We start from the raw sequence: 16,619 nt of genomic DNA on the forward strand, positions 1-16,619 counted from the left end.
CTAGAGATTGTGGAGCATCTCAGAGGTATTGGAGAAGAAATTAAGAGTTTTTCATGTTGCTGCACTTCTATTAAGTGGTCTTCCAGAGAGTTATGACACACTCGTGACTGCACTAGAAGCACGGCCAGATGATGAGCTGACACTAGAGTATGTTAAAGGCAAACTTGTGGATGAATTCAAGAGAAAAACACAGCATGTAAGCAGCAGTAATGAATCCAGAGCAGAAACAGCGTTAAAGACACAGGATTTCCCTAAATATAAGAGCAATCTAAGAGAAACTTGTGAATGTTTTGTCTGTAAAAAGCCCAGCCACCTTAAAGCAGACTGCAGAATTTGGGAAGTAAGAATGAATCAGCTTAAAAAGCAGAACAGTCATCAAAGAGTTAACACAGCTATAAAAGAAGATTCTGCGTGTGCTGAAGTTGCATTTAATGCCAGTACAGGCCCATCTGCAAAGCTTATATAGTGTATAGATTCTGGTGAAAGCAGTCATATGACAAATAACAAGGATTTCTTCACTGACCTTAATGAAAGCAAGTCAGAAAAGGTCATCTTAGCTAATGGTCACTAAATGACTTCAGAAGGAGTAGGAGACAGCTACCTCCACTGTCCAGTTTCCTCAGCACAAAGCAGAAAGATCCCAATAAAGGATGTTCAATGGTAAAAAAAATTGCTGGAAGAAGTGACATGCTCCATTGTGCAAAAAAAACACGCAAAGCACAAAATCCTGATGACAAATAAAAAACAAGTTGTGTGCATGAGATTTCTGAACTGTCATAAGTTTTTCTGGTACTGTAAAATGCAGCTGAAAATTCGCATAATACAATGCATTAAAAAAAATACAGCAAACACAGTGTGAACGTAGCGCCTAATACAGCATGTAATGGAAAATGCACAAAGGAGCAATATAGGCCCATGTATTTCTAGGGATGCCATATTAGAAGTCTGCACAACATGTTTGTAAAACAGCTGTGTGCCCGAGTCCATAAAGTTTAATAGATATGGAAATCTGATAAAAAATAAGACAAGACCTTTTCTCTTTATTGTTGTACATAATTTTATTGATGTAACAGAAAATCACATGAAAATATGGTCTCATACTTATTTCCATCAATCATTCATCGCTTCATAATCACACACATCCATAAATACATATATTAGGGGCATTACGGCATCTGTATTGTGCTCATCATAAAATATTCCGCTCACATTTACATGACTGCCTTGTATACATCAGGTATAAATAAATACATTGGGATAAAAAAGCGCATTTAATGTCATCATAATAAATATGTAAAGCAATAAATAACCCTTTCCACGCCTGGCTTTATGAGTAACCGCAGCACCTTATGTCTGGGGAGGAGCACAACCTGTGCTCCACCTGTGAGCTCCTCTTAATGGTTGATCATTTTACACCAGCCAAGCATTTGGTAAATTAAAATATAATAGTGCTGAAAAAGAACCAGCCCTTCCAGCTCTGGAGTCCTGCAGATTATCCTCCATTATGACTATAATCTGATCTCTCAAAAGAAGACAGCTTAATAAAGAGATTCATTACCAGGCAGCATCTTATCCGGTAACACAATACACAGTGCCTGATATAATACTAGATGACCGCGCAGAGCTCATTAAAGCATTATCAAGGGAGACCCTACAACAATATTATATACGACATGCAGAAAACGGGGAGATTGTTGGCTATTTGCAGGGCCTAGGAGCGTGCACATGCGGCCGTGAGAACATGTAAGGTTCAGTTATCACTTTTCAGTATAAGATTTATGGCTCATGTACTAAATGTCATTGGCTAGAAATCGTATGGTTTAGAAATAAAACATTCACTAGTACCATATTTGTTCTAGTACATGTGGTGTAAAAGGCTTGATCAATCAGCCTCACGGTATTCCTGCCTCCTCACCTTTTTATATCTCCAGATTGGGAACTAAAGGACTATTTTTTTAATTTAAAAATTGGCTTAAGGTAATTGTCTGCTACGCAACAAACACTAAGGCCCCTTTCACATGTCTGTGTCTCTGGTACATGTGGTGACAATTTTCACACGTACCGGAGACACATACACGTAGACCCATTCAAATGAATGGGTCTATGCAAATGTCAGTGTGTTTCCACGGACCGTGTGTCCGTGGGCAAAACACGCTGGCATGTCCGTTTTTTGCCGTCATCATGGACGGCAAAACGTCCCGCACACATGCACACGGAGAACACACATTGATGTCCTCCATGTGACACGGACAGCCGCCGAGGAAGAAGTGCTATTATAAGCGCTGTTCCCAGGTGGCTGGTGCTGAAGCCGGCTGTCATTCTCCCCTGCTCTCCCAGCGAGCAGAGGAGAATGATGAGCGTTATATTAAGGTCCGAACGACAGCAGGTGGGGGCTTTTGGGACTGTTATCCCCATGATCGAGGTATTCCACAGCCCCCACCTGCTGTTGTTCGTACTTTAATATAACGCTCATCATTCTCCTCTGCTCGCTGGCAGAGCAGGGGAGATTAAAGACAGCTGGCTTCAGCACCAGCCGCCAGGAAACAGCGCTTACAGTAGCGCTTCCTCCCCAGTGGCTGTCCGTACTGATGCGGCACACGGTTGCCGCGCGTGTGCCACACGTAGTACACATACGGACATGGATATCTCCGGTACCGTTTTTTCCGGTACCGGAAATATACGGATGTGTGAAAGAGGCCTAAGAATGATGGTAAATGATAACAGAAGTCATACTCGCACCTATCCCATGATGTTCCCAATTAAGGGCCTCCAATTAATCACATCAGCACTGCAGCAAGTGATTGATTGCAGATGTCATACATCTACCAAGGCTGCAGAGGTCCCTGAAAGTGCTGGAATGTGAGCGTCGGGAAATTACTACTTTTATTATTTTACACCTTTCTAAGTATTTTTTTTTAAACATTTTAGTGACCAGACATCCTTTTTGCTATCTGTAAATGGTATAAATAGAAGTTTTTACTTCCCATTTACTTACATATTAATGTTCAGATGATTTAATTCCAATGTGAATGGGGATCTTAGGGTGAGACTAAATGGAGTGATTGACCACATGCGGCACAACCCTAGTTTTTAGCAAGGCTCGAACTTATGAATGAAAGAGACTGGTAAGTGCCTGGAATGTAAGGGAATTAAGGGGAACCTGTCAGAAACATCTATGCTTTCACACCATTTATACGACTATGTCGCCCTTTAAAAGATAAGGAAGATATTCCGTTTATGACCCCAAAGCGATACTCCCATCAGCCGTAAATCGTGTTTTGAAGTTCCATCTATATGTGTCTGGAAGTACATTAGAGCGTAACGATGCACTTAAAGCTCCTCAGCCTCACACTCTATTTCCAGCCATGTATCTGAGCCAAAGTGAACAAAGGCAATGAACAAAATATATCACATCAGCTCACCCTGTTCAGGTATCGTCCAATCTAATTAGGTGCGGTGCTTGGACAGTGACCACACGCTGGCTCCAGGGTGAGCCTAAGACCTGTCAATTAAACAGAGGAGAGTGGCACCAGGCAGGAAAGACAGCGCAAAACTGAGGAGCTGTAAGTGCATCTTCAAGGTACTTTCAGACACATATATACGTAACTTCAAAACATGGGTTTCTCACCTTGGGTCATAAAGGGATCACCTTGCTTATCTTCTAAAGGTTTAAACATACATATAAATGTTTTTGGGGGTAGAAAGATCTGACAAGTTTCCTTTAAATATCATTTTAGGGGGCATGCAGAAAAATATAGCCACTGGTTAAAGGGGCCTATATACTGCAGTCACAGTGCAAAAACAGAATACAAATCGCTACATAACAGATGGAAAATTCAAGTAAGCAGGAGTTTTCGATTCAGGTCATGGAAACCCTGTTTGATTTCTGCCCAGAACCTTAGTAGTCCTATGAGACGCGTACACAATTTTTGTCCCAGGTTTCAGGAAAATGGTGGTCCGTTGTGGTCAGAAAACTTGCACCACATATGGTCAAATACTGGTCCTCCATAAAACATCATGTGCCTCACAAACCACCATGGAGCTCCACACTTGCAGCTGCTAGGAGTCTGCTGAGACTAGTGGTTCCCAATAAACTTACAACCCACAAGTTACCTTATTTTCTTAAAATGAACCACTTATCTGATATTTATCATCCAGGCAGGGTTTCTGTGTTTTCCAGTCAAACAAGTGCATTTGCAGAATATAAATAAGTAAAGAGAACAGGTCCATTTTTGGGCTTGATGACATAAGACCACAGCGGTGATCAGACTGGTGATACCCATGTCATACACTGCTTCCTTCAGTCTTCCTCAAAGGCACAGTTTGAAGCACCAATATACTCCACAGACTTCCTGAATTTTAGGCCCATTTTCTGGAGTAGGCTTGGTGATTTTTTGGCCGTGCAGTCGGCAGTTAGAGGCAAATAGGCCTCATTTTCATAGACAATGTCCTCTTCAATGTCAACAAGCCATGGATCATTGCACCTGCAATCCAACAATAGATGGCAATTTTTATTATTTTCAATAAAATGTAAATTCATCATTCATCACCCGAGCACATAACATCCGTTCTAAGTAAGTACATACTGTGCAAAGTGTTCTCCTTTTTGCCTGGGCAGTGAAAATAACTTCCTGTGCCTCCTCTCTCAATGTGTATCTTATTTAGGTCCTTTGTAAAACTCTTTTAAAAGGGTACAATCATCAAATGGACTCCAAATATCCCATCTACTGTATAATTAAGTGCTTTTTATGTTAAGCCGGGGGGCTAATTTCAACCCAAACGCATGCCAAAATGAACGGGTACAACTGTAACACACGCAAATGTGCACCTGCTTAGAATAATTGCACTAAATGTCTTTTTTTTCGGGCGCCTAACAAGTGCAGTTATTAGAGCAAGAGTCAAAAAAATCATGTTAAAACAATGTACTCCTTGCATATTGAAATGGGGCAAATCACGAATATAGTAAAAACCCTCAATGGTTTGGGGGACGTATTCTATTTTTAGTACGGGGACGCTGTACTTTTTTCTATGACCCCCATTGTCATTGAAATGCTCTTCTGCTGGCAATCAGCGGGCAATATATGATTATGATTCCACTGACTGAAGTTTCTAATTAGATCATTTGTAGTTGCCTGCGTTTTATGGTAAATAGTTGACCCCTAACCCAAGCCACCTGTTATTCTCTCAAGTCCAGGGGACATTAGGGACCTGACCTACTTCAATTACACAGTGCAGCTATTGTCACTCCCGCAGCAGCTGCTTGCTCGGAGTTAGCTGGGGAGGGGACTTACCCTACTGTGGCAGGAGTGACGTCTCTCCCCGGCAAAGTGCTGCCAATCTGTTTTGTCACATTAAAGACTGACGATGACGAGGGAAGAGGGTTCTACAAGGCAAGATTAAAACAAATATTATCTACAATGTCTATTGATCGTCCTCTGTACGATCAATATACTTGATCTCATTTTGCTTATATAGCGCCATCATATTCCGCAGCCACTGGGGCTCACACTCTGACATCAGATATGTGAAAAAATTACATATTTATTTAATTTTCTATAATTATCTGTGTAGGTAATAACAATACAAATGATAAGAAATATGAGTACATGTTGTTGTTATTTTTTAATTTCAGTTTTTTTTGTTTTTTTTCAATTTCTCATGTAATACAATGACTGGTATTATGAGTTACATGCGGTTTATATTTATGGCATGCCAATCTATGGAATGCAGCTGGGAACTAATTGTGCATTCTAATTTATTGGCTTGCTGCCTCATTAGGGGCGACAGGTGGGTGTACTCATTTATGACTCGGTAAAATTACATTGCAAAGTTTGTTGTTAATGAGCATGTGTTTTTTGTTTTTTTTTACAATTGAGGGTACGGGCACAACTAGTGAAATGAAAACGGTGCCAACCTGCGGTTTAGCCACATAGGTCAGTGTGATTTTTTAAACTGATTGTTAATGGCTGCACACTTTTGCAGGCAAACAGCAGCCGGCTCCATGTCCTTGTGTGTAAAACGGCTGTTTAATGGCAAAATCATGTGGGCATCCACAGCCAATTAGTAAATGGCAGAGTGTTTTCTGACACATTACTAAGTATGGCCATATCCTGCATAAAAGATGAATACACACTATTGGTTTAACTAATAGATGCAGGGTTGCAACCAGAAATTTCAGGGCCCCATACTGGCAACATTTTCGGGCTCCTATGTGATTCCGTGCAGACTCCACCCCAGCTCCACCCCTCGAACCTTCCAAAGTCCCACCGCCCAGTCTTGGAAAAACTCCACTTCTACACCCGTTATCACCAATCACAGATTAACAATTCAAATTGAACAACCAGATCACAAAAATAGTTATGGGGGAAAGGGAGATCGGACAGGAGAGTGGATGCTGAGTGGGTGGGTTGCCACGCACATCTCATCACTTTCGGGCTCTCAACTCCTGCATATAATGTTCCCGGAAGAGTTTGGGGCGCTTAGGAACAGAGGGCGGGCTGGCAGTCTCTGACGTCACTATTGTGTGTGCCCCTTTTGCTGTGGCCATACTACGTAAGTAGCTGCAGCTGCAAGTGACTTGGGCCCGGGTGTCACGCAGTCTGCCAGCCCATTTATATAGTGGCTTGACTGTGCTGCCTCAGCGCAGGCTGCACAGTGTGTCTCACCCAGTCCGGCCCCCCTTGCTTCTGCTCACAGGGCCTCATACTCCAGTAATGGCAGTAATGTCCTAATGGTGACCCTGATTAGATGAATATGGATTACCAGTTCAACTTTTTTGGCCTGTACAGTTACATGTTCTATATATGTATCATGCTATTACGTTAGTTACATCTAGCCAGTTGTGACTTAAAGGGGTTGTCCACTATTAAATGCTTGGTCCCTATAAAATAAAAATGCTTATTCTCACCTCTTGTGCCGCACCATTCCCATGGTGTCGGCACTCGCAGTCCCAGGGCTCTTGTGTGGTTGTATGACACATGATGCCCAGCGCGTACCCACCATCGTACGAATTGAACATGAAGAGGAAGTCTGAGGTCAGCTGCAGCTCGGACTTCCTCTTCATGTTTAATTTGAAAGAAGGAGAGGACAGTGATGCCAGCGCTGATTGGGTGCCGGGCACTATGAGTTACAAAACTGCACGAGAGCACCAGGACCACAAGTGCTGACCCGGTGGGACCGGTGCTTCCATAGGTGACGAGTATAGGCTTTTTCATTTTATCGGGGCCAAACAATTAGATCGAGAAGTGGACAACCCCTTTAAACAGCTCAGTATATTGTAGAAATATAGGTCCATATTTTTTTACCCTGGCATTTCGTATTTCGGTCTTTATGAGGGTCGTGAAGGAATAAAATTCTTTTCATTCATTCAGCAGGCATAATGTATGCTGTCACTTTTGATGACTTTTGCCATGCCCAGTCCTAGCCAGGCTTCTCCCCAGCTCTGCTCAATTTGGCAGCACTGTCTTAAATTGGCATGAAAGCGTGGAACAAAAATTTTGTGACTTTTTATAGTGTTTCACATTATGGGATTAATTGATGAATTATGATGAACTAGGGCCATAGAGTATAGTAGGTGCTGCTCCTCCTGCTTTTTGCTGACGAGAAGCAAACACCCTGGAATATTTGTCTGCAATGTGAGTTTCTGGAACAGCTTCTTATTCTAAGTCATGTGGCAGTGCCCTTTAAAGGGGCAATATTGAATTTTAGGATTGGTTCTTCCAGTAGGTAACACTAGAGTTTCTGTCCTCCTTCTCCTCCTCCTCTCTGAAGAGGATATTTCAATTGAGCAGCTAACCTCGCCATTATTTTTTATGCTCATTGAAATAAGTTTTTATCCTGTGAGTATAATAAAAGCTTTCTTGCTGTAAACTAAATTCAACATTACTTTTTCTATTGGGAGGACATGTCCATCTTCTATGTTATTTTGCAAAAGGTCAGACGAGAAGCACCTGAAACTGGATGTGGTGTGAATTACCAGAGAAATGGACACTTGTTTTTTACCTACACTTGAGGCATGAGTGAGGTCATATGCGTCCTGTCTATTCAGAAATAAAAGTCTGCAAAGATCAGATAAGTCCTAATTTGTCCGCTATAGCAAAGTCAGGTAGGCTAGGTGTTCACCTTAGTCAGTCAGCTGCGGGAAGCTGATCAGAGTGGGTTTGTGTTGGAACTGAAGAAAGACACAACCTGGAATCTCTCTATGAGAAGATTCTGCACAGACTGGGTGCACCAAACTGCAAGTATCATCACTGGTTGCTATGTATGATAGCTGTTTTGTTTGACCAGATTGGGACTAGCTCAGCTGTGTATGAGTAGTCAAGATCTGTGTTGTGTAGTTAGCGCATGGACAAGGCTAGGGATTGTGCAACCAGTGAAAAATATATGTCACATTGTTTTGATACAAGAGTCCAGTACCTGTGTGAATGCTACCTAATGTTTAACTGAGGGTGTGAAACCCTACAATTGGTGGATGAAATGCAGGTGTGAAGTTTCAGAGCGCAACGGCGATTGCAGTGTAAAGATAGAATGTCCTGGGTAAAGGCAGCTACAGCATTCAAAACACAGGAGGAACTTGTTAGGCAATTGGTCCAGGCTAATATGCAGCAGCAGGACCAACAAGAAACTAACAGCAGTTTCAACAGCAGCAGCAGCAACAGTTTTAGCAGCAGTTGCAAAAGCAGCAGAAGCAGATGGCTCTATTGGCAGAAACTGTCCAGGTCAGGGAGATGGCACCACCTTCCAACCAAAGTGAAGGTATCCGGGTGAGATGAATGCTAAAAGAAGCCTTACAGAAGATGACTATGGAGGACAACATTGAGGCTTTCCTGACTGTATTTGAGAGAAATATCAAAAGACTGATCATCACTTCCAAACAGAAATCAGATGTGAACAGGTGCTTACTAAGAGTAGCCATCTCCATATATAACCAACAAATAAAGTAGCACTCTGTAGCGCTATAGCATACAAACATGGAATTTATGAAATTTGAATTGCATTACTCTAGAAAACAGGAAAAATATTGTGGCTGCTGGGTACACATGAATTGGCCTATTTATGTGCTAAGTATTCCCAATTTTTCATATTTTTTAGTGCAGTAATGCAATTCAAATTTCATAAATTCCATGTTTGCATGCTATAGCGCTACAGAGTACTACTTTATTTGTTGGTTATATATGGAGATGGCTACTTTTAATAAGCACCTGTTCACACTTGATTTCGGTTTGTTGGTTGTATTTGAGAGGGTGGCAGATATGGATATACTGTCTCAGAGCAATGGGCAGAGGTCCTGGCCCCCTTTCTTACTGGGAAACCGCAAAAGTCGTATTAAGACCTTGTCCTGCAGTATGTCAAGGACTACTGCAAGCTTGAGGTGAATATTCTGTCACATTTTGGCATCACTCAGTCCGTCAGGACGTCACTGGCGCTACCAAAGGGACATGCTTCCCCGGTCCCAGATATTTGACCTGTCACACCTGGTCCAAAAATGGCTGCAGCCTGAGACCTGCTCTCTGGCACAAATAGTGAAAAGAGTAGTAGTGGACAGATTTATACACTTACTACCTAAATAAGCTGAAAACTGGCTTGCCCTGTGAGATCCCCAGAATGCAGATGGCCTAGTGAGCCTGCTGGAAAGATACTTGGCTGTGGAGAACGTCCTAAGCAGTCTAGGGAGCGTGAGGTCACCTTTCAGGGAAACACAACAAAGAAGGGGCCCAAGATGACCTGTCAGTGGAACCCAAGGTTCCAGGAGGGGTCAGAGCCAAGGGGTACATTTCATAACATTGTCTGTTGGAGGTGTCGTGCCTTGGGTTATATATCAGCCCACTGTCCCTTGACTTCTGAGCTGATGGACTGCAGAATTTGCCAGCGCTACTCCTACTTTACCTACCCTGCCTGTAGTGCAGTTCCTCATCCTAGCAAGGGGCCTCACGAATGACAGGTGACTGTGAATGGTGTCCAAGTGATGCGACTTCTGGACTCAGGGTGTTTGGTGACCTTGGCAAAGACCACACTTACGCATGTGCTATTCCCTAGGAAATGGGTGGGGGTAAGGTGTATCAATGGAAACGCAAAAAAAAACTATCCCATAGCCCAGGTTGACTTACGCAAAGACTCTGGTTTCCATGTCCCACCAAGTGGGAATGGTCAAGAACTTGTTGCATGATATTGCTATCGGTTGAGATATTCCATAGGTCTGGAACTCATTAGCTGAAGCTGTAGTCCTGTAGTCCGGTATGCCACCAGGAGTTTGCTATGGTAACAAAGTCACATGATGTAAACTTTGAATTTCCATTCACTGTACTGGCTGGAAAGGAGGATGAGGAAGCATCCCCTGAAGCCAATATCCCTAACATAGAGGAGTTCCAGGACAACTATAGGACTGCCCAGCTCAAGAACTTAACAATAAAAGGTACTCTGGAAAGTGTAAGTGTGTTAAATGGGGTTCCCCAGGAGATGGTTGTTGGACCAAAGTGAAGAGACAGGTAAAAGAGCACCTTCTCGAAGCCCAAGAGGAAAAGTCCAGGGGGTATAATTGATCGGCTAGAGTGAGACAATTTAAGCCTAGTAATCAGGTACTTGTGTTAGTACCCACAGGGGAGAACAGGTTCTTTACTCGGTGAAATAGTAAAAGGTGGGAGAGGTCAACTATAAAGTAGAAGGACCTGGGAAAAGGAGGCCCTTCCCCATATATTATGTCAACCTGCTAAAACCCTGGAAGGATACGGACCTGCTTGAAACAACTTGCTTGTTAGCCTGGTGAAAATCAAACATGGTGGGTGTCAAAGTGGCGTAAACTTTGCCATCTTCCCAAAATCAGCATTGCCAAAAATCGGTACCCAAAAATAGGGGCAGGTTCCTGGACACATTTGGTCATCCTCATGTCATCAAGCATGAGTCTCACATTCGAGGAAATTTAAAGCCCTGTAGGCTTTGCGTGAAAGGCAGATGGTGTCCAGACCCTGGTTAGGGGCAGGGGGGCATGTAGCAAAACCAGGTAGGCTAGGGTTAAATCCTAGCTCTACAGGCTCAGAATAGGTGCACTCCAAAAACATACTGATAGATTGTGAGCCCATCGGGGACAGTGATGATAATGTGTGCAAACTGTAAAGCGCTGCGAAATATGTTAGCGCTATATAAAAATAAAGATTAATATTTATTATTACCTGGCTGGCTCTGCATATAAACAGGCTAGGAATTCACCTTAGTCAGTCAGCTGGTGCCAGCTGACCAGAGTGGAATTGTGTTGGAGTTAAAGAGAGAGACAGTCCAGAATCTCTCTCTAAGATGAGGCTGCAGGGGTCGTGTTCACCAAGTACAAGTGCGGAAGTATAACTGATAGCTATGGATGATGTTTTGTTTGACCGGATTGGGGCTAGCTCAGCTGTATATGAGTAGTCAGGGTTCGTGATGTTTACTTAGAACCTGGACAAGGCTAGGGATTTATGTTTATGGTTTTGTTTTGGTACAAGTCTAGGAGGAGGGGCCCCAGCTGTGTATCCGGGCCGGAACCAAGGGGGCCGTCACCAAGGTTCCTAGGGAGTCTGTTTCCAGGGGACACAATTAGGGGACGGACCGCCGAGACTTCTAGAAAGGTTGGGGGAGGAGTTACTGTAAAAGGGGCAGAAGACGCCAGCAGCAGTCAGTCGACGCAGCAGGAGAGGAGAAGTGAGGAAGCTAGAGGGCGCCGGAGCCAGAGCAAGGAAAGCAGAGCAGCGACGGGAAAGACTGAAGGAAGACTCACCACTGACAGAAGGGGGACAGCACCGAGCCGTCCAACGGAGAGACACCGACCGCCCACCCGCACTCAAAGCGGCTATCGCCGCTCCACTCCAGTCCGCGGCAGCAGCCTATCCTCTGCCACCCGCGGCCGTCGCCGCCCCACTCCAACTAGTGGCTGTGGCATGTCCGCTGTCAACCGTGGCCGCCGCCTCACTCCAGCCCGCAGCTGCGGCCTGCCCGTTGCCAACCGCGTTCCTCGCAGCACAGTTCCGGGCTGCGCCTGCGGCTTGCCTGTAGCCACTCAAGGCCGTCACTGCCCGCCCCCTTCTCGGGGCTATGGCCTCCAGTCTCCAGCCCCCTGGCGGCACTGCGCCGCCTCCGCCGGGGGGTGCCGTGTCATGGAACTCTCCAGGGGTCCGTTGTGCCCGAAGTCTTCGCCAGATCCTCGTCGGCTGGGCCCAGCGGCTGAAACGCCGAAGCACCATCGATCGGTACCCTGCCGGACGTCAGAGAGGATAAGTGACACTTTGTAACTAAGGACCTGTAGTCGGCCATACCGTGGCCCTATAGTGACCGGCCTTTGCCGGGTTAGTCGTGCTCGCATTACCCGTGTATTCTTGTGCTGATCCCTGGCAATTACTGTTAGCTTGTTTGGTTGCTCAGGATAGCCCTAAAGGCATCCTTATACTTTATATATAAAAGTTACACTTTAAAGTTCATCCCGTCTCCTGCCTCGTCACTGCATCCCGCGTACCTGCGAGTACTACACAAGAATCTAGTGCCTGTTTGAACGCTACCTACTACCTACATGAGAGTATGAAACCTTACACTGCCTTGCATTATGTTTCTAGTGCACTGCTTATATCTAACAAGTTGTGAAGAAAATAGTGCACAATATTTCAGAAATGTATAGTAAAGGCTGTTAGTGGCATCACAAGAAAAATCAAACATCCTCAGTAAAATGAATCTGTCAGCAGGTTTTTACTATGCAATCTGACAGCAGCACAATGTAGGGTCAGATTGCAGCAATTTATCACTTACTGGACTGCTTGGTGCAATTTTGATTAAACCCCCGTTTTATCTGTTGTAGATGTTGCAGGGCTATGAATCCTGAGCTATATATATCCCCTGCCCACACCTCTGATTGGCATATTCCTATGTATAAGCTGCCAATCTAATTGTATTGAAACTACAGCAGGCTGTTGAGCACGTGATACATCCCTGGAATCAGGCCCTCTGCCCCTACATTATGCTGCTCTCAGATGAAAGAGTGAAAACCTGCTGACAGATTCAGTTTAACACTATGAACAGATGACTCTCCATGTTTAGATGTCTCCACTTTATTTGCCAGCTTTGTATTTTATGCCAAGGTAGCAGAACTATACCATAGTTTACTATGCTATTAATGTACTAAATAGAAATTCAATACAGTCTTACATTTTGAAATATCACATTTTGCTTTGTCTTGGCAAGTTTTGGTGTCTTGATTTCCATACATACACCTGCAAAACAGCAATTATTTGTTTTACATTTTTGCATATTATTTTTCAATTTTCTATTATAGTATCAACATACAACCACAGCTTACCATGGCAATATTGCTTCATTAGAAGTTATACCTGAGATATCTAGTTAACTAGTTATTCAGTTAAATACTATAGTTATTCAGTTAAATTGCTCAGCAGGGTAAAAAGGGTGTGTGTGTGTGTGTGTGTGTGTGTACAAAAGACTTATTGCCCTAGAGGACTTGACATGTCCATGCAATACATAAGTATCCTGTTTATTTCAATGCAATGCTTAATTTCACCTAAGATGTGACTGTAGTAAAATTGAACATGCACAAACTAAAAAATAAAACATATTAGGTCAGATTTGGCCACATTGGTTTCCAACAGCAACACTTCAAAATTTATTATGTGAATTTGGTATACATAGATATTTGAGTATTACTTACCGTGTTTTGCAGAGCGTCGACGCCTGAATGGTTCAGGTGGAGGAAGTCTCCACGTTTCTTCACTTTTGCATAGAACATGTAAAAAGTCAGTTTGCTGGGGCAAATACTTCTTTGTCCAGTGAGGATCAATCACCTACAGAATGGAAAAAGGGAAAACAAATGTTTAGGTCACCGCTTGACATATATATAAGATCTGCTTTAATAATGGGGTATTTGAAGGTGTGTCACTTGGGCTGGTGGTTTGCTCAAATTTTCTTTGTAAGTAGTGAAAGTCACTAGTATCTTTTCCCATGAGTTACTATCAATAAAGCATTGGTAGCATGTATAGCTGACTGATACATTTGATACAACACACAAAGGATTTTTGATTGCCCAATCCATAGATATCATATCACAGCATCACACTCTCCTATAGCAAGTCCCCGACATTACCCACATAGTGATTGAATTGCAATCGGCTCAATGTGTCAGAGAGACTGATGGCAAGGCGTCTACAGGTTATAGTTGGAGGCCCCGTTACAGATTCTTGCATGCTGGTCATTATTAGATATGTCATTGTAAGTGAATAACATAAATGGCACATATAAGCATACATGCTCATTTTTTCTTACATTATTTGATGGTATCCTTTGGTTACTTGACAATCTTCTTCTGGATGTACTTTGTGCTGAAAAGTAATAAATGAATACAAATGATAGAATGAAATGATGTACCATGCCCAATTCTGTGTGTACAAACAAATAGTATTTAATAATACCCCTTCAGATACAGTGAATACAGAAAGTATTCAGACCCCTTTACATTTTTCACTCTTTGTTTCATTGCAGTCATTTAGTAAATTCAAAAAAGTTCATTTTTTCTCATTAATGTACACTCTGCACCCCATCTTGACTGAAAAAAAAACAGATTTAGAAATTTTTGCAAATTTAATAAAAAAGAAAAACTGAAATATCACATGGTCATAAGTACTCAGAGCCTTTGCTCAGTATTGAGTAGAAGCACCCTTTTGAGCTAGTACAGCCGTGAGTCTTTTGGGGAAAGGTACCACAAGTTTTTCACACCTGGATTTGGGGATCCTCTGCCATTCTTCCTTGCAGATCCTCTACAGTTCTGTCAGGTTGGATGGTGAGCGTTGGTGGACAGCCATTTTCAGGTCTCTCCAGAGATGCTTAATTGGGTTTAGATCGATGCTCTGGTTGGGCCAGTCAAGAATGGTCAGAGTTGTTCTGAAGCCACTCCTTTGGTATTTTACCTGTGTGCTTAGGGTCATTGTCTTGTTGGAAGGTGAACCTTTGGAGAAGTCTGAGGTACAGAGAACTCTGGAAGAAGTTTTCATCCAGGATATCTCTGTACTTGGCCACATTCATGTTTCCTTCAATGGCAACCAGTCGTCCTGTCCCTGCAGCTGAAAAACACCTCCATAGCATAATGATGCCACCACCATGTTTTACTGTTGGGATTGTATTGGGCAGGTGAAGAGCAGTGACTGGTTTTCTCCACACACACCTCTTACAATTATCACCAAAAAGTTTTAACTTCATCTCATCAGACCAGAGAATCTTATTTCTCATAGTCTGGGAGTTCTTCATGTGTTTTTTAGCAAACTCTATGAAGGCTTTCGTATATCTTGCACTGAGGAGAGGCTTCTGTTGGGCCACTCTGCCATAAAGGCCCATCTGGTTGAGGGCTGCAGTGATATTTGACTTTGTAGAACTTTCTCCCATCTCAGTACTGCATCTCTGGAGCTCAGCCACAGTGATCTTGGGGTTCTTTTTTACCTCTCTCACCGAGGCTCTTCTCCCACAATTGCTCAATTTGGCTGGATGACTAGGACGACTTCTGGTGGTCCCAAACTTCTTCCATTTAAGGATTATGGCGGCCACTGTGTCTTAGGAACCTTGAGTACTGCATAAATTCTTTTGTAACCTTGGCCAGATGTGTGCCTTGCCACAATTCTGTCTCTGAGCTCCTTGGCCAGTTCCTTTGACCTCCTGATTCTCATTTGGTATGACATGCACAGTGAGCTGTGAAGTCTTATACAGACAGGTGTGTGCCTTTACAAATCAAGTCCTATCAGTTTAATTAAACACAGCTGGACTTCAATGAAGGAGTAAAACCATCTCAAGGAGGATCACAAGGAAATGGACAGCATGTGACTTAAATGAGAGTGCCTGAGCAAAGGGTCTGAATACTTATGACCATGTGATATTTCGGTTTTTCTTTTTTAATAAATTTACAACAATTTCAACATTTCTGGCGTTTTTCAGTCAAGATGGGGTACAGAGTGTACACATTAATGAGAACAAAAATGAGCTTTTCTGAATTTACCAAATGGCTGCAATGAAACAAAGAGTGAAAAATTTAAAGGGGTGTGAATACTTTCCGCACCCACTGCAGGTGTTGGATCCTGCATCTTCTGTGAACAGAGAATGTGCTGGTGAGAATATGGAAACTGTATGAGGGCAAATATTTGTAGTAATGATTGTTTGCCTGCATACAGTTTACAAGTACAGATTATTGCCTCTTAAAGACAGAGATGTAGCAAGCCTCCACAGACAAGTCGTATCATCAATTGGTGCTTGCTACAGTCAGATCATCTGTCCATCTAAATGGACCCAAAATGTAAGCTGATGTTTATCAAGCTTTGTAGGCTGGCTTCAATGCTGCAGCATGGCACACACTTGATACATTTTGAAGCACTTGCTAAAAATGGGCCAAGGTATAAATGCAATTGTATTACAAATACAAAAAGAAGAATTTGCATCAAAATACGGTGTTGGACGTGACAAAACTTAAAGGCAATGTGCCCTCACGAAATGACTGATTGCTTAAAAGTGTGGAACTTGTGGGAGCAGCATGCAGACAACCGCCATTAATTTAGGCAATCTTTCCCACGATATCCAGGGCCTATGGCCCAAATGAGGTATGGAAGAGGGCATTCACC

At 43.0% G+C, this 16,619-nt stretch overlaps 1 protein-coding gene across 1 annotated transcript in view; it reads right to left on the bottom strand.

The window, feature by feature from the left end:
* Positions 1–2,575: 2,575 nt before the first annotated feature.
* VXN (vexin) overlaps positions 2,576–16,619 on the bottom strand; it is a 35,611-nt gene continuing 21,567 nt past the window's right edge. The window contains exons 2-6 of the mRNA XM_073583991.1: positions 14,287–14,342; positions 13,676–13,808; positions 13,159–13,223; positions 5,292–5,383; positions 2,576–4,484 (exon numbers count right to left, since the gene is read on the bottom strand). Coding sequence (XP_073440092.1) covers positions 4,301–4,484; positions 5,292–5,383; positions 13,159–13,223; positions 13,676–13,808; positions 14,287–14,342 — 530 coding nt within the window. The 3' untranslated portion in view covers positions 2,576–4,300. The remainder of the gene's footprint in view (positions 4,485–5,291; positions 5,384–13,158; positions 13,224–13,675; positions 13,809–14,286; positions 14,343–16,619) is intronic.

This window comes from Dendrobates tinctorius, unplaced genomic scaffold, assembly GCF_039654945.1.
Source record: "Dendrobates tinctorius isolate UK_male_01 unplaced genomic scaffold, ASM3965494v1 ptg000082l, whole genome shotgun sequence".
NCBI classification, from domain to species: Eukaryota; Metazoa; Chordata; class Amphibia; order Anura; family Dendrobatidae; genus Dendrobates; species Dendrobates tinctorius.